This window comes from Salmo salar, chromosome ssa14, assembly GCF_905237065.1.
Source record: "Salmo salar chromosome ssa14, Ssal_v3.1, whole genome shotgun sequence".
Classification (NCBI taxonomy): domain Eukaryota; kingdom Metazoa; phylum Chordata; class Actinopteri; order Salmoniformes; family Salmonidae; genus Salmo; species Salmo salar.
In genome coordinates, this window is record NC_059455.1 from 11,012,796 (window position 1) to 11,039,825 (window position 27,030).

Here is a 27,030-nt window from a genome sequence, read left to right on the forward strand (position 1 = left end):
AACACACACACAAGACATCATCCAAAAAACGAATCATCAAGTATTTGATTAGTTGAATCAGCTGTGTTAGTGCTGGACTGGACCAAAAACTTGCACACCATGTAGGTTCCCCAGGAAGAGGAATGAATAGCACTGCATTAGAGATGCTTAGAGTTCTAGGTGTCCAGTTGAGTTGTCCAAACCAGCACATCTGTGATCTTTAGCTAAATCCAAACAAAGGACACAAGCAAGTGTTGCATAAATTTCACATTTATTTCACTTTATTTTGACAACTGGTTACGTGTCCACAAACATTAGAAGACACTAGAACTCCAACACTCAAAGATAACGTGAGCACTGAGATGATGTCACAGGCCAGTTATTATGGTATAAAGGAACGGGGGGTTACATCTGTGCGATAGGATCCATCACAGCCAATCAGGTTACTTATTTACAAGAAAGGTGCCAATTAAATGTCAAGAGTCAATACAGAGTCATGGAGGTGGGCGTTTCTCTACAGGGCTGCATTAAGGGGGATAGGACATCAATAGCAAGCAGAAAGGGAAAGAGAGAGAGAGAGACCAGGGTGAGGAAGAGACACATCTACATGCTTGGATCCAGGAAATGTAATGCCACATTAAAAAAAGCAGTCAAATCAGTGAAAGAGCCAATCCATATTCGTCTATAGCCAGATCACTGAACTTCAAATGCGTTGTTTTAACTTGTAGTGAATTCTTCTTTGAGGACAGAAAGTCAGCTATTCTAGCATTAACAAGTAGAGTTAAGAGTCCTCTTTACAGTAGATGCAGTAAGACGCATTTAAGGTGCTACACGCTAAAGCGACAATAGTACAGTTGAAAAAACAACATCTCCTTCTGTTGAAGGATATCGTAACCCCCAACCAATCTTACTCACACGTTATTCATTAAATGATGATATGTGATAAATACAATAAAATATACTTGGATGACAATTCAATAGCTCAAACATTTCCCTGCTTAAATACCCCACCTCCAAATAGCAACAATAATTCATAAATAAAGCTTTATTTCCGTCCATTGTTCGAGCAGACAAAATAAAGTGGCATACCAGTGTACAACAAAGCTTAAAATGCATACACCAAGATGACCACAACCTAACCCACCATATGAATCCCAGATTCCGTAGTTAATGGTATTTACCTAGCGATAGGTCGTGTTTTTGAATCAGAAAACAGAAAGAACCGCAGGGGGCGTGATTTTCCACTGAAACCATCCAAATATTGCACTGCAGTATAACAGCAATATATTCCTTATTGGGAGGATATGTTTATAATTGGAGACTATAAGCGCTTAGTATGGGACAGTGTGTGAGCATGCCATGTCTTGCATGTTTTACCTTGCCGTGGCTATCTCAGCATGCTCTGTAGGTTGGCTGGCCTAAAGCATGCACTACGTGCTACACGGGAGAATTGTGTTTGACCGAACCACGACCCTCGCAGTAAGAACAAGGAACAACAGTAGGACATGATCCAATTGGCTGGCTGGCCATGGCCGATCTGCTGCGCTAACACACGACGTTATCGTAAACACAAGACTAGCACTTGATTTTCAATAAAGCATGGTCACGCAAGAGCATAGCACAGCTAGACTAGGAGACAACCGGCAACTTTAGTTTGAAATGGCCCATCTTTTATGGCTGCTAGACCAACATAGCGCTGAAGAGTCACTTTGCTTTAACTTCAGTCGGCGGTGCTCCCTTGATTGACTTTGGACTAGGTTTGTTTCAGAGAGCAGTTTGTAGTCATCTGGATGTAGCAGTATGGTCACAGATACGATAAACGGCTTCCTAAGTCCCTGGATGTGAGACTTCATAATATCAACAGGTTCATACTGTATAGGTTTCGGATACAAACACCAGGCTGTAAAACAAGCTATATAAAAGCAGAGCAAAGGATGTTAGACGCTACTTTACATAAGGAGCTGATGTAGGCTATATACTGTATTAGGCCTATTTAATCCAAACGTATAGATTCACATGGACACATGGTGGCAATGTAAGGTTCATAGCATCCCAGTAAATAAATGTTTGCTTTGATACATGTAGTATTGAGCTAACGTGGTGGGCGTCAACGATGTGAAAATGTGGGATTGATGAAAAACTGGAAAGAGAGAGAAGGGAAAAAAGGAGAGGCACTACCTGGTGCATAACGATATACTTTCAGACTCACAACTCGACTGTCGAAAAAAAGGTCAAAAATATCCCACTAACCCATCAATACAGTAGGATCAAATTTGTCCTTAAAATTATTCAACATACTGTAACCCACCACCATAGAACGGAATAAACGTCAACTTGCTCGAGTGGAGCCATTCTCAGTGTATCCACATGGTATAATTCACTCATAAACAGACATTCAGGGTCAACATAGAGGAGTAGAATAGTAGGTTTTGATGTTTTTAAGATTACATTAATATCTCTCTAAAACCTGGGAGCCATTTTGTCAAGTCTACACAACAGAGGATATCTTTACTATTTAAAATTGAGATTGGAATGCTTTGGTTTAAAGCAACTGAGTGAAATAAAGTGTATATAATGCAACAATAAAGTGCGACGCAACAAAACTGGTCAGTGATCCCATACAACAACAAAAAAAGAACAAATAATGTACATACTCAAATAATATGGAAAAATACACAAGGTGAAAATAAGTCAAGGACACAACTGCTCTCCACTGTCAGGCAGCCTGCGAAATTACATGCTTTATACTCTACTGTAGCAAACGTGTTACTATGAAATGTTAGCACAGCGAACTCATCATTATCCAAACATGGAAGCCAAAGAGTCATCCTATTCTCCTATCATATTCTATTCTGTCCATCGTATTATCCAACTATTACAATTCTATCCCACTGTATTCTGTCCAAAACATTGGATTCAAAACATTGTCCTATTATGTCACTTTTCACCCTACACAGTCAAATGTACCTTTACAGCATCCCATCTATCACACTGTATATCGTCCAAAACCTTCGATACAAAACAGATGCAACGTCAACGAGTTACAGTATGCGCCTGCAGCCCAGCGATTTTCAACATGAGGTAATATGGATATGCTGTTTTAACATGAGAAAGAGCATTGATAGTTACTGCTATCTTCCCTGCACTCAACACACACAGAAACAGAGATCTCTTATGAGAGGACTAGAAAAGGGAATATACAATTTTCCCATTATTCTTTTTCTTATTAGACTACAGTGTTTATAAGAAATACATGAGAGGTTTGGATATGGGGCATCATATACAAATAGAGGGCGGTAGTAGTAAGTTGCATGATATTGGAACTGATAACAGCTCGGACTAAGACATAAACGTTATATTGTTTCTTTGTTTGGCTAAACCCTATAGGGACTGTAAACCTGGAAGGTAAAGTCTACATACACATGACAATAGGGAGCATCACAGCCAGCGGAGATAAGCCCCACTACTCAGAGTTGCGTTGTTAGTTACTCTTACAGTATATGGGTTTTAATGGTCTTTAATGGGTAGTTTATACCATGCATGATCCAGGTAACCAGGAAGAGGCGTCAAATAGGAGATCAGCTGGGATGGTTTTAAGTGCTGTTTGAGGAAGTATCAGCGACAGGATGGAGCACTGTTAGGGCAGAGAGCAGCACAGGAGAGAGCTGTTTAGATAAGCTATATACAGCAGAGGGTCAGTGGAGATTTCAGATGTTTTTTTTGTTTTGTTCCCCCCCCCCACCCCCCACCCACAGCGGGTGTTCCAGTTTCTCACATCCTCTTCCCTGACTTTCTTCTGGAGAGCTTAGACCTTGAAGAGGTAAGAGAGGGGAGGGTTAATCTTAAATAAGTGTTTACAAGGAGATTGAAGTAATCTGGTATTACACTAAAAATAAAGATTTGAGGAAAGGTTTTTATTAATGAACACATGAGGTAACAAGGTTGAGGCAGTGAGGGTTACTATACCTGATGGTTCCGGCGAGCAAGGGGTTAAAAGCATACAGCCAGTCATGCATCTCCTTGTCGTTACTGGCCTGGAGGAGTATTCCACGATGCTCGGTGCACACTGCAAATGTGTTTGGAGTCTAAAAACAGAGAGCATATTCTGTGGTTACTAGGAGGATGACACATGGTAAATTAGCTAAACTTGGAAAGATCCAGGATAACATTACGTAAGGGTATATGTATTATATATTTACAAATATATTGACAGAACAAATGTATTGTCATGACGTTGGCCTGTGGGTAAGGTTTATGACCCCCCCATAAATACCTTTCTCCCTTCCCCTCTCTCTCTGACCCTACTGAAGGACTGTTGAATAGCCTTTGTTAAATATAGAGAGTCTGGGAACATCAAACAAATGGGGAAAAGGAACCATATGTCGGTAATAGAACCAGTTGGAAATATGCGTTGGAACTTAATGAATATGGATGTCAGTTCGGTTGTCATCTGAGACATTATGACTGATGACAGGACGACATAAACTGTACCTGGGAAAGTCTACACCCTCCAGTTATCAGAGTCACATGGAATTGTTAAGCAATTGAAATGTTTGATATTGAAATTGTTTGTTAGGAGATTAAATGTAATTTTAGCTTCCAATTGAGAGAATTGGATTTTCATAAGGAAAGTGCCCTGCTTTGATGAAGATACCCCAACGTATCCAATTGACCACCAGAGACATTCTTCCGAGGACAGGAAGATCCCTGTTGGCCAACCCGGCCTACTATCTACGACTAATCTACCGAAGTGCAGCTCAGAGTAAATATTTATTGCATTTTCCTTTTCCAAATGGGCGGTAATTTAGAATGCATAAGATACTGTATTTACGATAGCATAGCTGCTGTTTCTTTTGTTCCTCAGTCTTCCCGCTCTTTCATTCAAGCCTAACCCCCTTTCTTTGTGTAACAAGCCGCCATGTCGGCTCCGTCCACCAGGGGTGTTTTCTGTATGACATAATTTGTATTCTGTGTACATGTAATTCTGTGTGATTAGTTTAGGTATTTGGTAAATAAATAATTAAACCCAATTTTGTATTGCTGATTCAACCTGTTAGCCAGGGTTCGTGAAGATAACCAAGAATTTACAACTTTCATTATGAGACTGAAAATAAGGTGACGATTAATATTGACTGCTATCGATGTAAAATAATACTACGTTTTTAAGAGTTTATTCGGAAGATAACGGCTCTATAAACACTCTTCCGTGGTGTCCCGACTTTCTAGTTAATTACATTTACATGATTAGCTAATCAGGTGATATTAATTACAGAGAAAGGATTTTATAGGATAGCATTTCATATCACTTAATCCGGGCATTGCCAAAGACATGACATTTTGGAGCCCCCGTGCGAGGAATCTAAAATAGGATGACGCTTTCATTTTGATTCAGCCTATATAAAATTGAAAAGCAGATTACATAATATACCAATTTTATTATAGACATTATGGGAATTGTAGACAGGAGTTATTGGTGGTGTGTGCTGGAGATTCCCCGCCACCGTGTTGTGCTCTGACATAGTCAGTGGGTAGCGTAAGTTATACATGAGATTAGCTTGACCAGCGATAAGTATCTCTCTGTCTCTCTCGTGTTTCCACGCGAGTAGACCACGGCGCATTTCGTTGTTTGCTGCGAGTTCCAGTTAAAACATCGTCAAAAATCGCCGAAAAGGGTTTGAACATGTTATGAGTAAAACCTTTCCCTTGCCAAGGGAATCCTATGTTATGCCTGAAAAATGCAAAAAGTAGGATTAGCTTGCTCGAGATGCTAAGCTTACAAAAGGGAAAACAGCCATTTTGTCTTGTGCCACATGGTAAGTCCTCCGCCTTGCGGAACGGAAGTCCCACCCTGGGTACTTCCGCTTGATTTCAGCGTGTGCCAGCAGGGACCTCTTTAGAGTCACCAGTACTTTCCTTTAAGAAGAATTAGTCAGGTGACACTCAAGTCGTTACTCATGATATCCAGACGGATATCGATGTCTTATTCAATTGAACTAATAAGTGAAATTGCCAGATTTACATTCTCAAGTGGATCTTTTAAATAATATCCAAATTGATGAGTTTTCTAAATGAGACATTGTAATCTTTTTTCCACATTAGCCTAGATGTATAAACCTCTCAGGTTAATTAAAGTTTAAATCCCAAATAGCCTATACAGGTTTGATTTATCATTAAAATTGATCAATCAGTAAAATTTGGTTTTTGCAAAACCCATTCAGTGATCCAGTACTGACAGAAGTCCCGCCCCAGCGGGAATCCCATGTGGCTTCGGCCCAAGGAAGAAGTGTACCATAGTGGGGAGTATTCCCAACATTTGATCGACTGTTTACACTTATGAAATCCAATCAATGGAGATTGTATGGATTATCGTCTCATTCAATTTAATAAGTTAAATTGTTGAACATACCTTAATGTTCTTCCAATCAAATGAGACACTTTTAAACTTCTCATATTAACCTGGATGAAGCAACCTCTCAGGTTAATTCAAGTTTAATACCCAGATAGCCTACCCAGGTAGGATTAATCATTGGCATTGATTAATTAATTCAATTTGCTTTTGCAAATTCATTCACGTCCAACTTCCACATTACTGGTACAGTACTGATGGTTCGTCAACATCTATAAATAGATTAAACTTGTCTTTGCAGCTTCCAATGAATTCCAAACCCAAACATTGAAAAAAATAGGAACATTTTTCCTCTAAATTTTTCTAATAATGTGCAAGCTACCAAAGGAGGTGGTCACCACTCCTCCGCTAATTAGTGAACCTCCACCCATAAAAGGATTGATCTCTGACCTCAGCAGCGATACCAACCCTAATTATGCCATTAGCGAAAAAACAGCCGAAATTGCAAACGCTCTCCAAAATCAACCATCAAACACAGGCTTTGTGACGGTTCTCTCCACTTTAGCACTTATGTATCGCCATCAAAGGTTGGCATCGGTCCAATACCACAGTGCACAGCTGAAGCACATGCAAGACATGGCTAACATGAGGGCACAGGTGGAGAGAACTGAGAAACTATTGACAAAAGCAGGAAATGAAAACATTCTGCTAGTCGAGGAACTGCGTTTGAAATCGGAACAATTAATAGAATTGCAAATACTTATGACGATGAACGAGCACAAACTCTCCAACAAAATCATCGTCTGCAGGAACAACTCGATTTAGCCAAAACTAAATGCGATGTAGTCCACGCCAAACTAGATAAATCTGTCGAGTTATCTACAAACAGGAGCGCTCAATTTGATAACATGCAGGCAGTTTTGTTGAACGTTACTCAAGGTAACAATGTTCTACTCCAAATTCTGCAGACCAAAGACGATCAGTTGATGAACACAATGACTAAGTTGGAAGACAAATCAGCAGAACTTATTGAAGTCGCTGACCAAATGAATGATGAGAGAACTCAGGTGATGAGGATGGAAATTTTGATTTCTAAGTAAGCAGAGGAAATCTCATCACTGAATCTCTCGCTCCGTACTCAAGACCTCTATCTGCAAACCATGACAGATAAGTTTGAGACTGAAAGGAGCAGGTGTGACACTCACGTCTCCAAAATCGGTACTCTAAGCGCTCAAGTGGACTCTGCAATGCAGCAGAATACCACCCTTAGGTACCATCTGGAGGAAGTCCAGAATGGTCACGCTCTACAGCATGACTATCCATCCAAGCAACCGGAGTCCAGTACTCAAAGGAGTGAAGACGATAGGTTTCAGATATTGCCTCCATCATGTGTCCCTCAGTCTTCTCCTTTTGGCCATTCGGCACTGAGTAATATGGCGCCTCTTGGCCAACAAAGCCAAAGCTTGGCTTCTCCTCTTGGCCTTTCGGGCCCAATTTCCCCACAGGATGAAGTCAACCCTCTCCGCCCGCTTGATGCGGAACACCTTGACAAACTCGTCAAGAATTTCCCCACCTTTGACCCCGTTCCAGGTCAGCCAAACGATACTGAGACGTTCCTAGCTGACATAGAGGACGCGTTGGATAGCTACCCGAACGCTACGGGTTCTGACAGGGTTTACCTGTTGAAGCGAACGTCGAATAGACACGTGACGAGGTTCATTCGCCTACAACAGCAACACATGCTAAATGACTACGCTAAACTTGCCACAGCTTTGAAATTAGAATTCAGTGGTTCTGCGACTCGCAAACACAATAGCTCACTGGCTAACACGGTCAAACAAGCTCGGAACGAACACCCACAAGCTTTCTACCATAGGCTTCGATCAGCTTACTTTGGCCTACTCACAGAAACAGGAATGGAAGAGCTGTTACCATTCAAACAAATCTTTCTGTCGAACATGTATCCCACTTTCATTACCTACTTGGGCCCTGCAGCCCACGTTGGCTTGCCTATCTTACAACTCAGAGAGCTTGCAAGCACAGCTTTTGAGGCATCAAAAGCTCGCAACGCTAAGAGCCCTGACCACTCGGTTTTGAAGTTTGACCAGGAGCACTCACTCCAGTTAGAGGGTGCATTATCAGGTATTGGAGCGTCGAGAGATGACGCACAACAACAGTTTCTACCACAAAACCATGATTCCAATAACCGCCAAAGTCGAAATAACTGTAAAGTACGTCGCCTTCAAAACGACTATCGCTACAATCGACCTGTTCGCTACGTTCCTGCACCCAACCCACACAAAGTGTCCAAGCACAAGGGTAACAAAGGGTTGAAGGACTATCAAAACATAGACCAATGTTCTCCAGAAGTTCCACTACGGGAAGAACTAAAGCGAGAACAATTTGAGAAAAGGGTAAAAGATAAGTCACAAGGACTAGACGGGGAATTACCGGACACCAGGTCAGCAGAAATTAACACCCATAGCAAGGACATTAAAGCAAAAATTTCTCCCGCTCTCATTCAAGACCCTATCCAGGGCCCGCTTGATCAAGAAACAAGCCCCCGGGCTTTGTCTATAGACTCTGATACAAAAGTTGCAAAGAAAAAGGTCTAACGCTTCGTTAAAGCCAAGCCCACTCAAAATCGGAAAAGTCAATCTGCTTCCACCTTGAACAGAAATGGCACATCACGTCGTTGCGAACGACCACTCCACTTTGTGGGGAATATGTCCACTAACCACGAATCTAAACGGCCATACCTGGAAACAGTCCTGGAGGACTGCTTAACTTGTCATGCGCTAATTGATTCGGGTGCAACAATATCACTCATCTCTCAAACATTGTTCGATGATCTCAAAAGGGCTTTGAAGCCAACTAAACGTTGGTTAAAAGTGGAACGATGCGACACTAAACTTCGAGGGGTCACTCAGACTACCTCGCCTCTCACATTGAGAGTCATGCTGAAACTACACTTCCAGGATGTATCGCTCGTTCACCCTGTGTATGTTACCAGCCTCGAAACTGTACCCCTGCTACTTGGAGCAGACTTGATGGATCGGTTACTCCCACTGATGGATTGGAAAACCAACCAGGTATGGTCACAGGCCACAGTGCCTTCTCCACTGACCACACTGTCTCCCCCTAACGCTAGCTGCAGCGCAGTCATTCACGAGGGGTATCTGTTGAAAGCACCCCTTGGGAAAAAGACGTTTAGAAACCTCTTGGTGCAGAATCCGATCCAAGGAGATATTACGATATCTTGACACATTCCATCAGCCAATCTGATTGACCATTCTTTTCATGATTTCGAGCCAGCTGTCTCTGTGAATGAGCAACTTCCCTCCTCCTTGCAGTCATGCAATACGGTACTTGAGATTAACTTCTCTTGCCCTTCGGACACTTCCGCAAGCACTGCGGCTGTCTCAGCAAGAAAAACATCGATGCGCAGAGTATACTCTGCTTCCGATGATACACCTTCCGCTTTGTGGGCGACTGTCAACCCTTACAATGACAGTAATGGCATCAGTCCAGCAACTGACCCGACTCCCACTGGTGAAACACTTTGCGATATCACAGACCGATATCCTCGTCTCAGTTTGCAGGTACTGAAGAGGTTGCCACACGCGGACGCAGTGGTGACTGACAGACCTCGACAGCCACTGAGGGTGTTGAAGCACAAACACCAGGAGATTTGGTTGAAAGGTTACAGCCATTCTCATAATAACGCGGCCACTGACAACTCGTACATAGAGTCCGAACTTTCGTTTGCGCCTCGGATACCAACACCACCCGCTGGTGGGGGGGTCCCGAGACACAAAGGGGGGGAATAGTGGCCCAGACCCATGATGAGCCTTATCGAGGCCGGTGGGGGGCTCGAGACTACGGACAACACCGTACGAGGCCGCCAGAGCATAAATCAAATCTAGTTGTAAACTCCCCTTTGAGAACTGTGAGGAGCAGACAGGCCCCTAGACGGGGGATTATCTTAAAACACACCTAAGATAGTACTGAGGTGTACCACACTGGTCGTAAAGGAAGTCCAGTGGACTTGTCCACCTCCAAAACAAATGGCAACAATAATCATTCCTTGCCATGTGTAGGTTCAACTACAATACAACTAGTAAAATGCTCCAATCATGTGTTCCGTTAGATAATATTTCAGAATAAATCGGTAGGATAACTGGTCCCCTTGAGTACCAGTACCAATACCAGCAACAGTCAGTCCAGCTACAATCAGTAAGAAGGTTAGAGACCTAACCAATCAAATTACCCTTGACAACAGCGACATAGGAGTCACTCAGAGTGCAACACTTGGAGGGGAATCTCCAGTGCACTCTTCCAATGGTTAACACACGTCACTAATAAATAGGACCCTCTGTTCAGGAGAAAAGTTATTAGAAGTCATGAACCATGATCACACCACGTACGACTGGTCTAATACTTAGAGTACTTCCGTCGTGAGGTTAACTCCTCCGTGGATAACATAGCTATGAAGTAGACTTCATACCTATCGCCACTACAATAGTGGAAGACACAGTGACTTGTAGTAAAACCACTACAGACTCCCTCGACACCAATTCTGACTGACCTCCAGGCATTGACCTGAAAATTACCTGACTACGTCAGACTCATTCTGAACAAGTTGTAATCTGCCAGGGTACTTGGATTTCTTCCCTTGACATGTGTGCTTGTGTAAGCATAAACGCACATGCACAACGGAACATCCCATTAGGATTTATGCTAGGATCACTTAAGGCTCCAAGCAAAATACCAGCCTTAGTAAAGTGAACAGTTATTTTGAGGCGTTTAACTCTACAGCTACAGCACTCACCAGTTTTCTTCTCAGAAGTCCATCGGTCATCCCTGTAGACTGCCCAAAACGAGTGCCTTACAGCTGTAGACTTATCATATAGTTGTCAACTTAGGATAGTACCCTAAGCACCACCCCGCAAATTAGGAAAGCCCTAGATATGACATTAGACAATGCCATGATAGGGTCATTTTGCCAAGACCATGGACGTAGATAGAATACAGTCCAATTAGATGATTAAGGTGGCATAACTATATTTTGTTTTGTTTATGCTTTCATTCATTTTGTTTCATTTTCTTCGGCACATAGAAAGTGATAGTGCCATAAACAACTCCCCCATACAACCATCAGTTAGTGCCACAACGCCGCTCATTTGGGTGGAAATGTAATGATATTTTTCATGAGTGTGTGTGCGTTGTTAACATCTGCCTAAGTTACTGCCCAGATATTCCAGTCTGGACGACCAGGCGACGGGTCTGGAACGGCGATCCCAATCCGGCCATCCGCTGCCGAGCCATGGAACGGACTTCTTCATTTGCAGAGACCCTACCCGGGTCGACCACCAGAGGTGGGACTGAAACAGCAACCTCCAACTGGACATCTGCTGCCCAGCCTTGGAGCGGACTTCTTCATTTGCAGACACCCGACCCGGGTCGACCGCCAGATGGGGACCACAACGATGATCCACAACCAGGACAACCCACGTTCATTTTTATGTTGTTTTGCAACATGCAGGATAATCGCAAGATTGAACCCAACATGGGGGGACTGTCATGACGTTGGCCTGTGGGTAAGGTTTATGACCCCCCCATAAATACCTTTCTCCCTTCCCCTCTCTCTCTGACGAGTGCGCCATCGTGCATACATTAAATGTGTCCTATTTAGCTAGCTTGCTGTTGCTATCTAATTTGTCCTGGGATATAAAACATTGAGTTGTTATTTTACCTGAAATGCACAAGGTCCTCTACTCCGACAATTAATCCACACATAAAACAGTCAATCGAATCGTTTCTCGTCATCTCTCCTCCTTCTAGGCTTTTTATTCTCTGGACTTTATACTGCGATTGGCAACTTTCATAAATTAGGTGCATTACCGCCACCGACCTCGTTCGTCTTTCAGTCATCCATGTGGGTATAACCAATGAGGAGATGGCACGTGGGTACCTGCTTCTATAGACCAATGAGGAGATGGGAGAGGCAGGACTTGCAGCGAGATCTGCGTCACAAATAGAACTGACTTCTATTTTAGCACCTGTCAACGCAGACGCTCGTTGGCGAACGCGAGCAGTGTGGGTGCAATAATTGAATAATATAGATTTCTACATTTATTTTGCAACGCTAGCGCACATGACGCTAAATGACTATCGCCCCGTAGCACTCACTTCCGTCATCATGAAGTGCTTTGAGAGACTAGTCAAGGACCATATCACCTCCACCCTTCCTGACACCCTAGACCCACTCCAATTTGCTTACCGCCCCAATAGGTCCACAGACGACGCAATCGCAATCACACTGCACACTGCCCTAACCCATTTGGACAAGAGGAATACCTATGTAAGAATGCTGTTCATCGACTACAGCTCAGCATTTAACACCATAGTACCCTCCAAACTCGTCATTAAGCTCGAGACCCTGGGTCTCAACCCCTCCCTGTGCAACTGGGTCTTGGACTTCCTGTCAGGCCGCCCCCAGGTGGTGAGGGTAGGTAACAACATCTCCACCCCGCTGATCCTCAACCCTGGTGCCCCACAAGGGTGCGTTCTCAGCCCTCTCCAGTATTCCCTGTTCACCCATGACTGCGTGGCCATGCATGCCTCCAATTCAATCATCAGGTTTGCAAACGACACTAAAGTGGTAGGCTTGATTACCAACAACGACGAGACGGCCAACAGGGAGGAGGTGAGGGCCCTCGGAGTGTGGTGTCAGGAAAATAACCTCACATTCAATGTCAACAAAACAAAGGAGATGATCGTGGACTTCAGGAAACAGCAGAGGGAGCAGCCCCTTTATCCACATCGACGGGACAGTAGTGGAGAAGGTGGAAAGTTTTAAGTTCCTCGGCGCACACATCACGGACAAACTGAAATGGTCCACCCACACAGACAGCGTGGTGAAGAAGGCGCAGCAGCGCCTCTTCAACCTCAGGAGGCTGAAGAAATTTGGCTTGTCACCAAAAACACAAAAACTTTTACAGATGCACAATCGAGAGCATCCTGTCGGGCTGTATCACCGCCTGCTACGGCAACTGCACAGTTGTACAGGTGCATCAAAGCGGGGACCGAGAGACTGAAAAACTGCTTCTATCTCAAGGCCATCAGACTGTTAAACAGCCATCACTAACATTGAGTGGCTGCTGCCAACATACTGACTCATCTCTAGCCACTTTAATAATGAAAAATTGATGTAATAAATATATCACTAGCCACTTTAAACAATGCCACTTTATATAATGTTTACATACCCAACATTACTCATCTCATATGTATATATTGTACTCTATACCATCTACAGCATCTTGCCTATGCCGTTCGGCCATCGCTCATTCATATATTTTTGTGTACATATTCTGATTCATTCCTTTACACTTGTGTGTATAAGGTAGTTGTTATGAAATTGTTAGGTTAGATTACTTGTTAGATATTGCTGCATGGTCGGAACTAGAAGCACAAGCATTTCGCTACATTCGCATTAACATCTGCTAACCATGTGCATGTGACAAATACATTTGATTTGATTTGATTTTCTGATTTTGTGTAGTCAGCCTGTTAGTGCAAACCAGATGGGATGTCGTATCGCTGCAGAATGCTGTGGTAGCCATGCTGGTTAAGTGTGCCTTGAATTCTAAATAAATCACTGACAGTGTCACCAGCAAAGCACCGCCACACCATCACACCTCCTCCTCCATGCTTCATGGTGGGAACCAGACATGCAGAGATCATCCGTTCACCTACTCTGCGTCGCACAAAGACACGGTGGTTGTAACCAAAAATCAAAAATGTAGACTCATCAGACCAAAGGACAGATTTCCACCGGTCTAATGTTCATCGCTCATGTTTCTTGGTCCAAGCAAGTCTCTTCTTATTGGTGTCCTTTAGTAGTGCAGCAATTCGACCATGAACGCCTGATTCACTCAGTCTCCTCTAAACAGTTGATGTTGAGATGTGTCTGTTACTTGAACTCGGTGAAGCATTTATTTGGGCTGCAATTTCTGAGGCTGGTAACTCTAATGAACTTATCCTCTGCAGCAGAGGTAACCCTGTGTCTTAATTTCCTGTGGCGGTCCTCATGAGAGCCAGTTTCATAACAGGACTTGAAGGATTTTGCGACTGCACTTTGAGAAATTGTCAAAAAATTTATAAAAAATCCTGATTGATTGACCATGTCTTAAAGCAATGATGGACTGTTGTTTCACTTTGCTTATTTGCCATAATATGGACTTGGTCTGCTACCAAATAGGGCTATCTTCTGAATACCACCCCTACCTTGTCACAACACAACTGATTGTCTCAAACGCATTAAGAAGGAAAAACATTTCACAAATTAACAAGACACACCTGTTAATTGAAACGCATTCCAGGTGACTACCTCATGAAGCTTGTTGAGAGAATGCCAAGAGTGTGCAAAGCTGTCATCAAGGCAAAGGGTGGCTACTTTGAAGAATCTCAAATATAAAATATTGTTTAACACTTTTTTGGAAGTACGTCATGATTCCATATGTGTTATTTCATAGTTTTGATGTCTTCACTATTATTCTACAATGTAGAAAATAGTAAAAAAAGAAAAGAAAAACATGACCAAATGTATGTGGACACCTGCTCATCTCATTCCAAAATCATGAGCATTAATATGGATTTGGTCCCCGCTTTACTGCTATTCTTCCACACCGATCTCGACAAACCATTTCTGTATGGACCTCGCTTTGTGCACGGGGGCATCGTCATGCTGAAACATGAAAGGACTTTCCCCAAACTGTTGCCACAAAGCTGGAAGCACAGAGTCGTCTGGAATGTAATTTTATGCTGTAGCGTTAATATTTCCCTTCAATGGAATTAAGGGGCTTAGCCCGAACAATAAAAAACAGCCCCAGACCATTAATCCTCAACCACCAAACATTACAGTTGGCACTATATATTGGGGCAGGTAGCGTTCTCCTGGCATCCGCCAAACCCAGATTCGTTCGTCAGACTGCCAGATGGTGAAGTGTGACTCATCACTCCAGAGAATGTTTCCACTGCCCCAGAGTGCAATGGCAGAGAGCTTGACACCACTGATGCTTGGCATTGCGCATGGTGATCTTAGGCTTGTGTGCAGCTACTCGGCCATGGAAACCCATTTCATGAAGCTCCCGATGAACAGTTCTTGTGCTGACGTTACTTCCAGAGGCAGTTTGGAACTCGGTAGTGGGTGTTGCAACCGGGGGCAGACAATTTTTACGCGCTACGCGCTTCAGCACTCAACGGTCCCTTTCTGTGAGCTTGTGTGGCCTACCACTTCGCAGCTGAGCTGTTGTTGCTCCCAGACGTTTTCACTTCACAGCACTTACAGTTGACCGGGGCAGCTCTAGCAGGGCAGAAATTTCACGAACTGACTTTTTGGAAGGGTGGCATCCTATGACGGTGCCACATTGAAAGTCACTGACCTCTTCATTAAGGCTATTTTACTGTCAGTGTTTGTCTATGGATATTGCATGGCTGCGGGCTCAAATTTTATACACCTGTCAGCATTGGGTGTGGCTGAAATAGCCGAATCCACTCATTTGGAGGAGTGTCCACATACTAGTGTATGTGTTACATATTTTTTCATTTGGACAATTGAAAATGAGATGGTGCATCTCAAGAGATTTCATCCTGTAAAATTTCTAATAAATAAACATATTTACAGTGCATTCGGAAAGTAATCAGACTCCTTGACTTTTTCCAAATTTTGTTACGTTACAGCCTCATTCTAAAATGGATGAAATAGATTTTTGTTCCTACCGCATAATGGCAAAGTAAAAGCACGTTTTTTTTTACATAAAATAAAAAACAGAAATATGACATTTACATAAGTATTCAGCCCTTTTAATCAGTACTTTGTTGAAGAACCTTTGACAGCGATTACAGTCTCGAGACTTCTTGGGTATGACGCTACAACCTTGCACACCTGTGTTTGGGGAGTTTCTCCCATTCTTCTCTGCAGATGCTCTCAAGCTCTGTCAGGTTGGATGGGGAGCGTCGGTGCACAGCTATTTTCAGTTCTCTCCAGAAATGTTAGATTGGGTTCAAGTCCGGGCTCTGGCTGGAAGGTGAACCTTCTCCCCAGTCTGAGGTCCTGAGCGCTCTACAGCAGGTTTTCATCAAGGATCTCTCTGTACTTTGCTCCATTCATCTTTCACTCGATTCTGACTAGTCTTCCAGTCACCGCCGATGAGAAACATTCCCACAGCATGATGCTGCCACCACCATTCTTCACCGTAGGGATGGTATTAACCAGGTGATGAGCAGTGCCTGGTTTCCTCCAGGCGTGATGCTTGGCATTAAGGCCAAAGAGTTCAATCTTGGTTTTATCAGACCAGAGAATCTAAATGCCTGATTGGTGGAGTGCTGCAGAGATGGATGTCCTTCTGAAGGTTCTCCCATCTCCACAGAGGAACTCTGGAGCGCTGTCAGAGTGACCATCAGGTTCTTGGTAACCTCCCTGACCAAGGCCCTTCTCACACCAATTGCTCAGTTTGGCCAGATGGCCAGCTCTAGGAAGAGTCTTGGTGGTTCCAAACTTCTTCCATTTAAGAATGATGGAGGCCACTGTGTTCTTGGGTACCTTCAATGCTGCAGAACTTGTTTTGTACCCTTCCCCAGATCTGTGCCCCGACACAATCCTCTCTCGGCGCTCTAGGGACAATTCCTTAGACCTCATGGCTTGGTTTTTGTTCTGACATGCACTGTCAACTGTGGGACCTTATATAGACAGGTGTGTGCCTTTCCAAATCATGTCCAATCAATTAAATTTACCAGAGGTGTACTCCAATCAAGTTGTAGAAACATCTCAAGGATGATCAATGGAAACAGGATGGACCTGAGCTCAATTTCCAGCCTCATAGCAAAGGGTCTGAATACTTATGTAAACAAGGTACTTCTGTGTTTTCTTTTTAATACATTTGCAAAGAAGTTTTCAACTTGTCATTATGGGGTATTGTGTGTAGATTGATGAGGTGGAAAAAACAAATTTAATCCATTGTAGAATCATGCTGTAATGTAACAAAATGTGTAAAGAGTTGAGCGGTCTGAATATTTTCCGAATGCACTGTATGTTATATTTGAAAGTAGTTCTGGTCGGTCGTACCCGGAGCAGAGTCTGCTTGTCCTCACTGTATTCCACCTGGGCGGAGGAAAGGTTGATGACGGAACGCTCCACTCTGTCCCTGTCGTTGCGGTACAGGTAGACGTAGGGCCGGCGCACCACTACATAGCGCTTCACCCAGCCACTGGTGTGGGGCTCCAGGAAGTGCAGGTAGCCTTTCTTAGACACGATGGGGCTGAAATCAACATAATTTCTATTTGATTATTTGTTGTTGATTTAGTACTTTTTTTTTTTAAACAGCCCATTCAATACATTGATTATTATCCAAATAACTCAGGTGTTCTTTATATATTTTCCAACATTAATGTGATTCTAAATAATTAATCTAGCATGGATACTGTCTATCATAATTCCCCACAATATCATACTGCATGACTCATCAGGTCTCTATGGAATCCTGTACAGTAGTCCTAGTTTAATCATATTGTTGTTTCGTTCCTTTTCCTCATTCTGCCATTTAACTGTAAGATGTAAATATTGTGTTTTTTAATCTTCCTGGAGGCTGTTGCCATAGTGATAACCAAAAATGGTCTGGACTCACCTGACGCGGATCTCCTGGATGTCAGGGACGAAGGTGCAGCCTCTACCCAGGGTCCTCTTCTTGTCCACAGGACTGAAGGGGTCCAGGTCTGGGGTGGAAGCGCCAGAGCTGGGCCCAGTGTGTCTGCAGAACAGGGAAAAACACTCTCTCAACGTTCTCAAAATATTCTCTGTGCTCTCTCAATGTTCTATCAATGCCCTATTAACAAGGTCCTATCAACAAAGAGAACAAACTCATTTGCACATACTATTTGTCCAGGAGCAAGTCTTGGGCGAATAAAATGGGAGTAAGGGGTGACAGTTGAAAGGCGAAAGGTCACATACCTGATGTCATAATGTCCCTCCACCAATGAGGGGCAGGTAGAGGACGGAGTTAGCGTGCTCAGACTAGAAGAGGACGGAGACATCAGCGACGCTGACATCTCAGACAGCTGAAACGCACACACATACAAGCGCATACAGATAATCACACAGACACACACACACACACAGAGATATGCACGTACACAAGAACAAACACAAAAATAAGCACACACAAACACGCACATACAGTGACACCATTATACATAAATCAACAGCTCCAACATACTGTATTGCACTTTGAAGGGTCTGCAAGGTCTGATACTAATCAGGCAATGCGATGAGGTCATGAGAAGAGATAGGTTTCTGCCCCAGGCTTTTTGGTTAAACATGTTACAGACAACATGCTGTAGTAGGGACAAAGAAGCCTGCCATTCTGTGAGAGTGGGGGGGTGAGAAAAGAGGGGGCTAGGGGTATGATCAAAAAAGGCTAGGTTGAGGAGGGGCTGGGTGAAAGATTCCATAGGCCGGAGGTAAATCTACAGAGAATATGGGACTTTGGCTTAGGGGATGGGGTTTATGACTGATGATGAGAATATGAGCAAGTACACGTGAATGAATGAAGGAACAGAGTGCGGTGAATCGTTTAGTTATTTTGTTTTTAGTTCAAGTGCTTTGTTAGAATGCAGTTCCTCGTTAGAATTCAGTCATTTGTTGGAATACTAAATTCTCGGAGAGGCTGAGTGTGTGAACGAGACAAGGGATCAGGAGGGGAAAGAACGAAGATGACAAGTATCTTGGGTGGGATCAGTGACAATGGGTCGGAGTCTACAGGGGGCAAGTTTTTATGGGATACAAAGGGCTTCGGGCTAGGGACTGGCTGGTTAAAAGTAGCCTGCATGGGGTACTGTAAGTGGGTTATAGAGGGGGTTAAAGGGTCTGGGGGCTGGGGCTCACCTTGCTCTCACTGGCACTGCTGCTCACCTGGCTGTACTCCCTGTTGAAGGTGTGCATGAGCAACCGCAGACACTGAGACCCCAGGAGGAAAAGAGGAGGAGGAGGAGGAGGAAAAACAAAGATTATTATTACTCATAACAACTACCAATAAAAGTTATAATGCATTTTAATCCAACAAAGAGAGACAACCAAAAAGGTGGCCAAGCAAGTGTTGGGCCTGGTTCCTAACTGAATCCAGGGACTGGTAGTCACCTTGGCAGCCAGCTCCCTCTGCCTCTGGCTGGGGCTCTCCAGGGCGGGGCTAGCCCCGGGGCAGTGGCTGAGGATGGGGCTCTTGGCAAAGTCGCTAATTTCACCACTCTTGCAGAGCGCGTCCTGCCCCACAGCCAGGGTGGCCTCCAGTTTCTCCCGCAGCAGCAGGTAGTGCCTGGTCTTCTCCACCTGTACAGACACAACCAGAGAAACCATTGACTTTCTTTTGGCACAAAATGGCCGCCATGCATCGTCCAGGTGAGTCACCTTCATTGGTGAGTATTAACTCTATTCAATAAAAGGTACTTTGAAAACAGCTACTGTATATGAATGCCAACCATGATGCATAATGTATTCCTATTTATTGACCAACCAATTCTATCACAAATTGACTCCACTACTCTGTGGAGTCTTCGTCCCAAACACCCTACAGACCCCACCAATGCCAGGCCTCACCTCCTGCAGCAGGCTGAGTTTCTCCAGCTCCCATTGGTGGTCCAGGATGAGGCTGTCGCTACGGGGCCTCCACCCAGCCAGGTTCTCTTCCCCACGGACGTATGCCACCGAGGTGTCCAAGACGCGCCTGCGCCGCCGCTGCATGCCTGAGGTGAACAAGAGGGCAACAGAGTGTTTCATATATGCCTGTAGAATAACAGATACATACTGCCAAGAGATCATTTGGTGATATGCCCTGTGGTTAAATCAAGGTTCTGATGTACACAGGATGACAGACATGCGGCATCCGTGCTTGTGACAAATTGTGTAAGGGTGACAACATGGTGGAGCGTTCATTTTTCTCAAGCTTCAACTGTGTCATTCTTTAATTTACCGGGACTTCCGACATCAGCGACATGGCAGAGACTGACTTCATACACTCCAGTGACACGATTACTGAGAGAGAGAGAGAGAGAGAGAGAGAGAGAGAGAGAGAGAGAGAGAGAGAGAGGGGAGAGAATGAGTTGTGTCTACTCTATAAACAACATAGAAATAAAGTTCAGATTCAGAGTTCCAGAAAGAAGGTTGAACCTCTCTGAGGGCCTGAGACAGCCGGTGCTGAAGAGGTTCCTGATGGAGCGTGAGGCGGGGAGCTTGGCGTCACGGGAGTAGAACACCATACAGAAGTCTTTGGTGATCACTGTTGGTTGGGTGCAGTTCTCCATCTGAAGAAAGTTAGAACAAAATGTATCCAAATCAGAACTCACTTAATCCAAGCCGATATTACTTGGGTTACGGTTTAGATGTAATGTTTAGGTTCAAATGTTGATGCGTTTACCTCTAGGTAAGCGGAGAGAGTGATGTAGATCTTTTCTCCATAGGGAGTGACACGGTTCAGGAGGAGGGAGTTGTGCATGGAGCTATCCCACGCCGCCTCAAATCGGTAAAAGGTCCTGTTCAGTCAACATACAGGCAAACGTTACAGGGGTTTAGTGTATAGAACTTGTTTTCATTTTGTCAATGGAGACATGTAATATGATTTTTCTCCATCAGCATATCAGTGAAAAAAATGATTAAGTTGCACAAGACCCTCAAAAACAAGGGGCACTCAAACAAACTATATATACACATATTTACAAGGATAGAAACAAACACCTTTGAGTTCACCTTTTAGAGTGAAGTCAAATGAAAGCATGAGGAAACAGACAACAACAACAGAAAGCTGATTCAGGGAACATACAATTGACAAGAGAGAAGGAGAAGGAGAAAGGTTGTGTGTTATACCTATAGTCAACTCCCAGGGACACACTGCCGTACAGCGAAGCGCGAAGAGAAAAGGGCGAGAAGTTATAAGCAAGCAACTTGGCTGTGGATTTTACAGTAACAAAGTGGCAAAAATGAAGAAACATTAACACAATAGAACATTGGATAAAAATACATGTGGTCTTCAACGCCAAAATATGGTCCAAAAAAAAAGAATACGGTAAAGAAAATGAGAAAAAGAGAACGAGAGAAAACAAACATACTCAAAACGTTCCATTATGGAAAAGGCCATTAATACACAACCATGTTATTATGTATTACAGTGTGTACAGGAACTAGCTGTGAAAGAGGAGAGGGGACGTACTTGTCATTATATGAGGGCCAGATGTAGCCCGCAGATAGAATGTTGAGAGACAGGATGTTGGGGTCGATGATGGTCTCATCAGCCTCTGGAGTATTCCGGATCCGCCCTGAGAGGTCAAAAGGTCAGTGATGGATCTTTATGTGCTGTAAAGACGGATCTGTGGGATCTGTATGTGCGGTAAAGATGAATTTACTGTGCACATGTCATTGTTGTCTACTCTCATCCGTACTCACCCACCACCAGCTCCTTGACCTCCTTCCACTCCATGTCATTTCCTGTCTCGTGCGCTATGGTGACTGTGATCCTCCGCTGGATGCCCTGATGAAGAAGGAAGGTTCCGTGGCAAGGCATGCCCCCTCTGTGGTCCACCACTGAAGGGATGTAGCTAAGGACAAAAAAATTGCATATTCATCAATGACACACATTAATGACCCTAAACTGTCAGTAAGGCTTTATTTTACAGTTCTATTACCACTGGTATTTACCATGAAATTACTTGGTGAGAAAATGCTGTAATTTCAATGGCTAAAGGTGCAATGTGTAGAAATCAATCCACAATTTCCTGGTTGCAAAAACTCTAATAGTTTGCTTAATTTCAGTTTATGTGACAAAACAAGCAGTCATTGTGTAGAGAATCATTGTACCATCTAAACCACTATGAAATATATTTTCCATAACCAAAAATATTGTATTTTCAGCTGTTTGAAGCTGGTGTACAAAACAGAAAGTAAAAGACAAAATTTAAGAATGGGAAGCATAGAAGTAGTGCATGTATAATGTGGTGGCTAATTTCCGCATTACCAAATGAGGAGTTACAAACACACCAGTCCGAGTTAAACTACATCTTTAATACTTAAGATACCTTTGCAAAAGTTCTTGACCCCCAATAATGCACTCTCTCGAATGAATCATTGTACAAAGTGATTACCCAATGGCTACAGGGATCTTTTATAGCAACGATACACCCCCTTCAACGTACATTCACAAACCACAGATACTTAGTAACAGTTCACAAAGGTTAAGTTTTGTGTGACAGATATCAATAAAACACATCAGACAGTAACTGCTATGTCAACAGGATTAATGGTATAGACCAGTATCTGGTCTCCTTAGAACCGTCCCTCCCTGGTACGGTATTGAACAGAACTATTTCATCCAATGGCATATATCAATTGTCAACTCTAGATACTCCCATCTCAAGCAAACCCCCTCTTGACCCCACTCCTGGACAGGCTCACTGGGGGGAGTGAGCCTCTAGGCCATATATTATCACAGGATAAGTGTGAGATCTAAGAGAGGACATACAAGGGTCCATTTACTGCCATAATCCTCCCCACAATAAAGAAAAGGAGGGAGTGACTTGCTCACAGACATTGTGGAGACAAGTCATTGGTTCCCCATTAATCACGCATCCCTTCACATGGTTTAAGAAATAGGTAAAGACACATTCCCATGACGACAAGTCTGACCTCTCCCCTCTCTGGGCCCCAAGTGTCTGAGCCCCAGCTACGGTAGACGTGCAACTGAAAAGACACCAGAGTCCAATGGACACTTTCTAATGACAAGTACCTCAAATAAGCATATTATACTAATATAACATCTTAATTATCTGTTACCCAACTAATTCTGATTCGTCCACGACAATAACAGATCTACCACTTCTTAGACTTGCTTTCAATGAGAATGACAGATCTATAACTCATATTTCTATGTGAATTTGGTTGGGTTGCCCAAAAAGTGACATATTGCAGCTTTAATGACCATGAAGAAGGGGAAATATTTTTCAAGGTGCTTTGGAGAGAACTTAACAAAAGAGAACAAATGTTTTATTTAACTAGGCAAGTCAGTTAAGAACAAAGCTCTTATTTACAATGACAGCCTAGGAACGGTGGGTTAACTGCCTTGTTCAGGAGCAGAATGACAGGATTTTACTTTGTCAGCTCGGGGATTTGATCTAGCAACCCTTCGGTTACTGGCCCAATGCTCTAACCACTAGGCTACCTGCCGCCCAAAATAACGTACTGTCATGACGTTACCTTTACCCTTTTCTCTCCACTCTACAGAATGGACTATTGGAAAGCCCTTTGTGAACGTAGAGAAAGTATGGTAACATCAAAAGGTTGGGGAATGGAACAATATTTCCCTTTCTCAACCAGTTGAAAGTGTCCGTTGGTACTTAAAGAATATGATGCTAGATCAGTTGTTTTCTGGGACATTATATCTGATGATAGGACGACATAAATTGTATCTTGGAAAGTATATTTCCCTCACTAACTTTAAACATCAGCTATCTGAGCAGCTAACCGATCGCTGCAGCTGTACATAGCCCATCTGTAAATAGCCTACCCAATCTACCTACCTCATCCCCATATTGTTTTTATTTTTTTTTCTGCTCTTTTGCACACCAGTATTTCTACTTGCACATCATCATCTGCACATCTATCACTCCAGTGTTCATTTGCTAAATTGTAATTACTTTGCTACTATGACCTATTTATTGCCTTACCTCCTCACGACATTTGCACACACTGTATATAGACTTTATTTTTTTTCTATTGTGTTATTGACTGTATGCTTGTTTATTCCATGTGTAATTTTGTGTTGTTTTTTGTGTCGCACTGCTTTGCTTTATCTTGGCCAGGTCGCAGTTGGAAATGAGAACTTGTTCTCAACTAGCTTACCTGGTTAAATAAAGGTGATTTAAAAAAAATTGTAAGTCTACACATTCTATCAGATTCACATGGAATTGTTGTGCAATTTAAATGTTTAAATATGAAACTATTTGTGAAAATATTAAATGTAATTTTTGCCTCCTAAATAAGATCATTGTTTCATAGTAAAACGTAGTCCCAGTCAGTGGCTACACCCAAGTGAACAGACATTGGTTGAGAACTATGAAACACGCCCTTCTCTCCCCCAGTACAGTTCCCGATGACGTGAGGACTGGTGTCCGTACATTTAAAAGGGCGAATTTCAACATGGAGGTGACAATCACCACACTGGAATGGTGAATTTCGACTAGACCAGCCAGAATACAGCACGAGCTGGTATGAACTTTGAACTATTATTCACTAAAGAAGAAGTGATACCTCCTAGACGTCGAGTTGTCAGCTGCAGCTGTAAATGTACGTGACCTAGGAAAGAACAGACATCTCCTAAGAACAACAGGGTACTTTAACGTATCCGCTCTACAACACTAGGACCAGAAAGATTCTTCAAAGGACAATGGGCGATCTCTGCTGGGTAAACCAGTCTTCCATCTTCGACCCATCTATCGAAACGCAGCTCAGAGTAAATATATATCTTGCATTTTCCTTTTCCGAATGGGCGGTTATTAGAATGCATAAGATTCTGTATTTACGGTAGCAAAGCTTCTCAAGGTCCGATAGAGACCCAATCTCTTTGTCCCTCAGTCATCCCGCTCTTTCATTCAAACCCAACCCCCTTCCTTTGTTTAACCAGCAGTCATATCGGGTTAGCCCACTAGGGGCTTTTCATGACATGATGAGTAATCGATGTGTGATCTATCCTGTGTATATATATGTAATTCTGTGTGATTATTTAGGTATTTAGTAAATAAATAATTAAGCCAATTTGTGTATTGCTGATTCAACTTGTTAGCTAGGGTTCGTGCAGATAACCAAGTACTTACGACAATCAGAACGAGACCGATCAAGGTGACGATTAATAATTGACTGCTATTGATATAAAAGATCTTCAGATCTTTAAGAGAGTGGATTCGGGAGATAACCGCTCTATATAAATTAATGCTTCTGTGGTGCCCCAGGTTATTAATGGTTTAATTGTTGCATGGTTTAATTCAATCACGTAATCAATTAAATGTTAGATAATCGATTTGATAAAATAGCATGTCATATAATTTAATCATAGTCAGAGACATGACAATACTTACTCTCCATTGGCCTCCAGCTCACAGATCTCGAAGAAGGCCATGAGGTCATATTTGGAGTGGCATGGGCCGGCCGTGGAACGGGTCAGGGTATTCAGCTTGGTGGCTGGTACTGTGAAAGAGAAGGTCAGAAATGTGTCTGAAAATTTGTGACACGCCAGCACAATGATGTGGATGAAGCTAGGGATGTTTAAAAAAAATATGAACTCAGCAAAAATGTCCCTTTTTCAGGACCCTGTCTTTCAAAGATAATTCGTAAAAATCCAAATAACTTCACAGATCTTCATTGTAAAGGGTTTAAACACTGTTTCCCATACCTGTTCAATGAACCATAAACAATTAATGAGCATGCACCTGTGGAACAGTCGTTAAGACACTAACAGCTTACAGGCGGTAGGCAATTATGGTCACAGTTATGAGAACTTAGGACACTAAAGAGGCCTTTCTACTGACTCTGAAAAACACAAAAAGAAAGATGCCCAGGGTCCCTGCTCATCTGCGTGAACGTGCCTTAGGCATACTGCAAGGAGGGATGAGGACTGCAGATGTGGCCAGGGCAATAAATTGCAATGTCCGTACTGTGAGACGCCTAAGACAGCACTACAGGGAGACAGGACGGACAGCTGATCGTCCTCGCAGTGGCAGACCACGTATAACAACACCTGCACAGGATCGGTACATCCGAACATCACACCTGAGGGACAGGTACAGGATGGCAACAACAACTGCCCGAGTTACACCAGGAACGCACAATTTTTCTTAGAAGGAATGAGCGTTACACCAAGGAGCGAGATCGATTTGGAGGTGGAGGGTCCGTCATGGTCTGGGGTGGTGTGTCACGGCATCATGGGACTGAGCTTGTTGTCATTGTAGGCAATCTCAACGCTGTGCATTACAGGGAAGACATCCTCCTCCCTCATGTGGTACCCTTCCTGCAGGCTCATCCTGACATGACCCTCCAGCAATGCCACCAGCCATACTGCTCGTTCTGTGCGTGATTTCCTGCAAGACAGGAATGTCAGTGTTCTGCCATGGCCAGCAAAGAACCCGGATCTCAATCCCATTGTGCACGTCTGGGACCTGTTGGATCGGAGGGTGAGGGCTAGGGCCATTCCCCCCAGAAATGTCAGGGAACTTGCAGGTGCCTTGGTGGAAGAGCAGGGTAACATCTCACAGCAAGAACTGGCAAATCTGGTGCAGTCCATGAGGAGGAGATGCACTGCAGTACTTAATGCAGCTGGTGACCACACCAGATACTGACTGTTACTTTTGATTTTGACCCCGCCTTTGTTCAGGGACACATTATTCCACTTCTGTTTGTCACATGTCGGTGGAACTTGTTCGGTTTATGTCTCAGTTGTTGAATCTTGTTATGTTCATACAAATATTGACACATGTTAAGTTTGCTGAAAATAAACGCAGTTGACAGTGAGAGGACGTTTCTTTTTTTGCTGAGTTTATATATAAAACATATATAAATATTTTACAATTTTTTCTCCAGTAATGCCTTCTTGAACATGTGAACTTTCATGTGC

The 27,030-nt window shown here is 43.3% G+C and overlaps 1 protein-coding gene across 35 annotated transcripts in view; it reads right to left on the reverse strand.

Annotated features, from left to right (window-relative positions):
• Positions 1 to 233: 233 nt before the first annotated feature.
• Positions 234 to 27,030, reverse strand: part of LOC106568769 (kinesin-like protein KIF1A) — a 63,773-nt gene continuing 36,976 nt past the window's right edge. For 27 of the 35 annotated variants that reach the window (XM_014139419.2, XM_014139411.2, XM_014139432.2 and 24 more), the window contains 16 exons: positions 25,499 to 25,607; positions 21,819 to 21,970; positions 21,586 to 21,691; positions 21,243 to 21,266; positions 20,797 to 20,911; positions 20,550 to 20,683; positions 20,353 to 20,414; positions 19,980 to 20,125; positions 19,524 to 19,712; positions 19,272 to 19,343; positions 18,339 to 18,445; positions 18,016 to 18,138; positions 17,457 to 17,649; positions 3,946 to 4,064; positions 3,755 to 3,790; positions 234 to 3,613 (listed from right to left, as the gene is read on the reverse strand). In XM_014139419.2, coding sequence (XP_013994894.1) covers positions 3,595 to 3,613; positions 3,755 to 3,790; positions 3,946 to 4,064; positions 17,457 to 17,649; positions 18,016 to 18,138; positions 18,339 to 18,445; positions 19,272 to 19,343; positions 19,524 to 19,712; positions 19,980 to 20,125; positions 20,353 to 20,414; positions 20,550 to 20,683; positions 20,797 to 20,911; positions 21,243 to 21,266; positions 21,586 to 21,691; positions 21,819 to 21,970; positions 25,499 to 25,607 — 1,706 coding nt within the window. In that variant the 3' untranslated portion in view covers positions 234 to 3,594. Of the gene's footprint in view, positions 3,791 to 3,945; positions 4,065 to 17,456; positions 17,650 to 18,015; positions 18,139 to 18,338; positions 18,446 to 19,271; positions 19,344 to 19,523; positions 19,713 to 19,979; positions 20,126 to 20,352; positions 20,415 to 20,549; positions 20,684 to 20,796; positions 20,912 to 21,242; positions 21,267 to 21,585; positions 21,692 to 21,818; positions 21,971 to 25,498; positions 25,608 to 27,030 lie in introns of all 35 variants that reach the window. The other 8 variants (XM_014139416.2, XM_014139436.2, XM_014139430.2 and 5 more) reach the window with 4 other exon arrangements.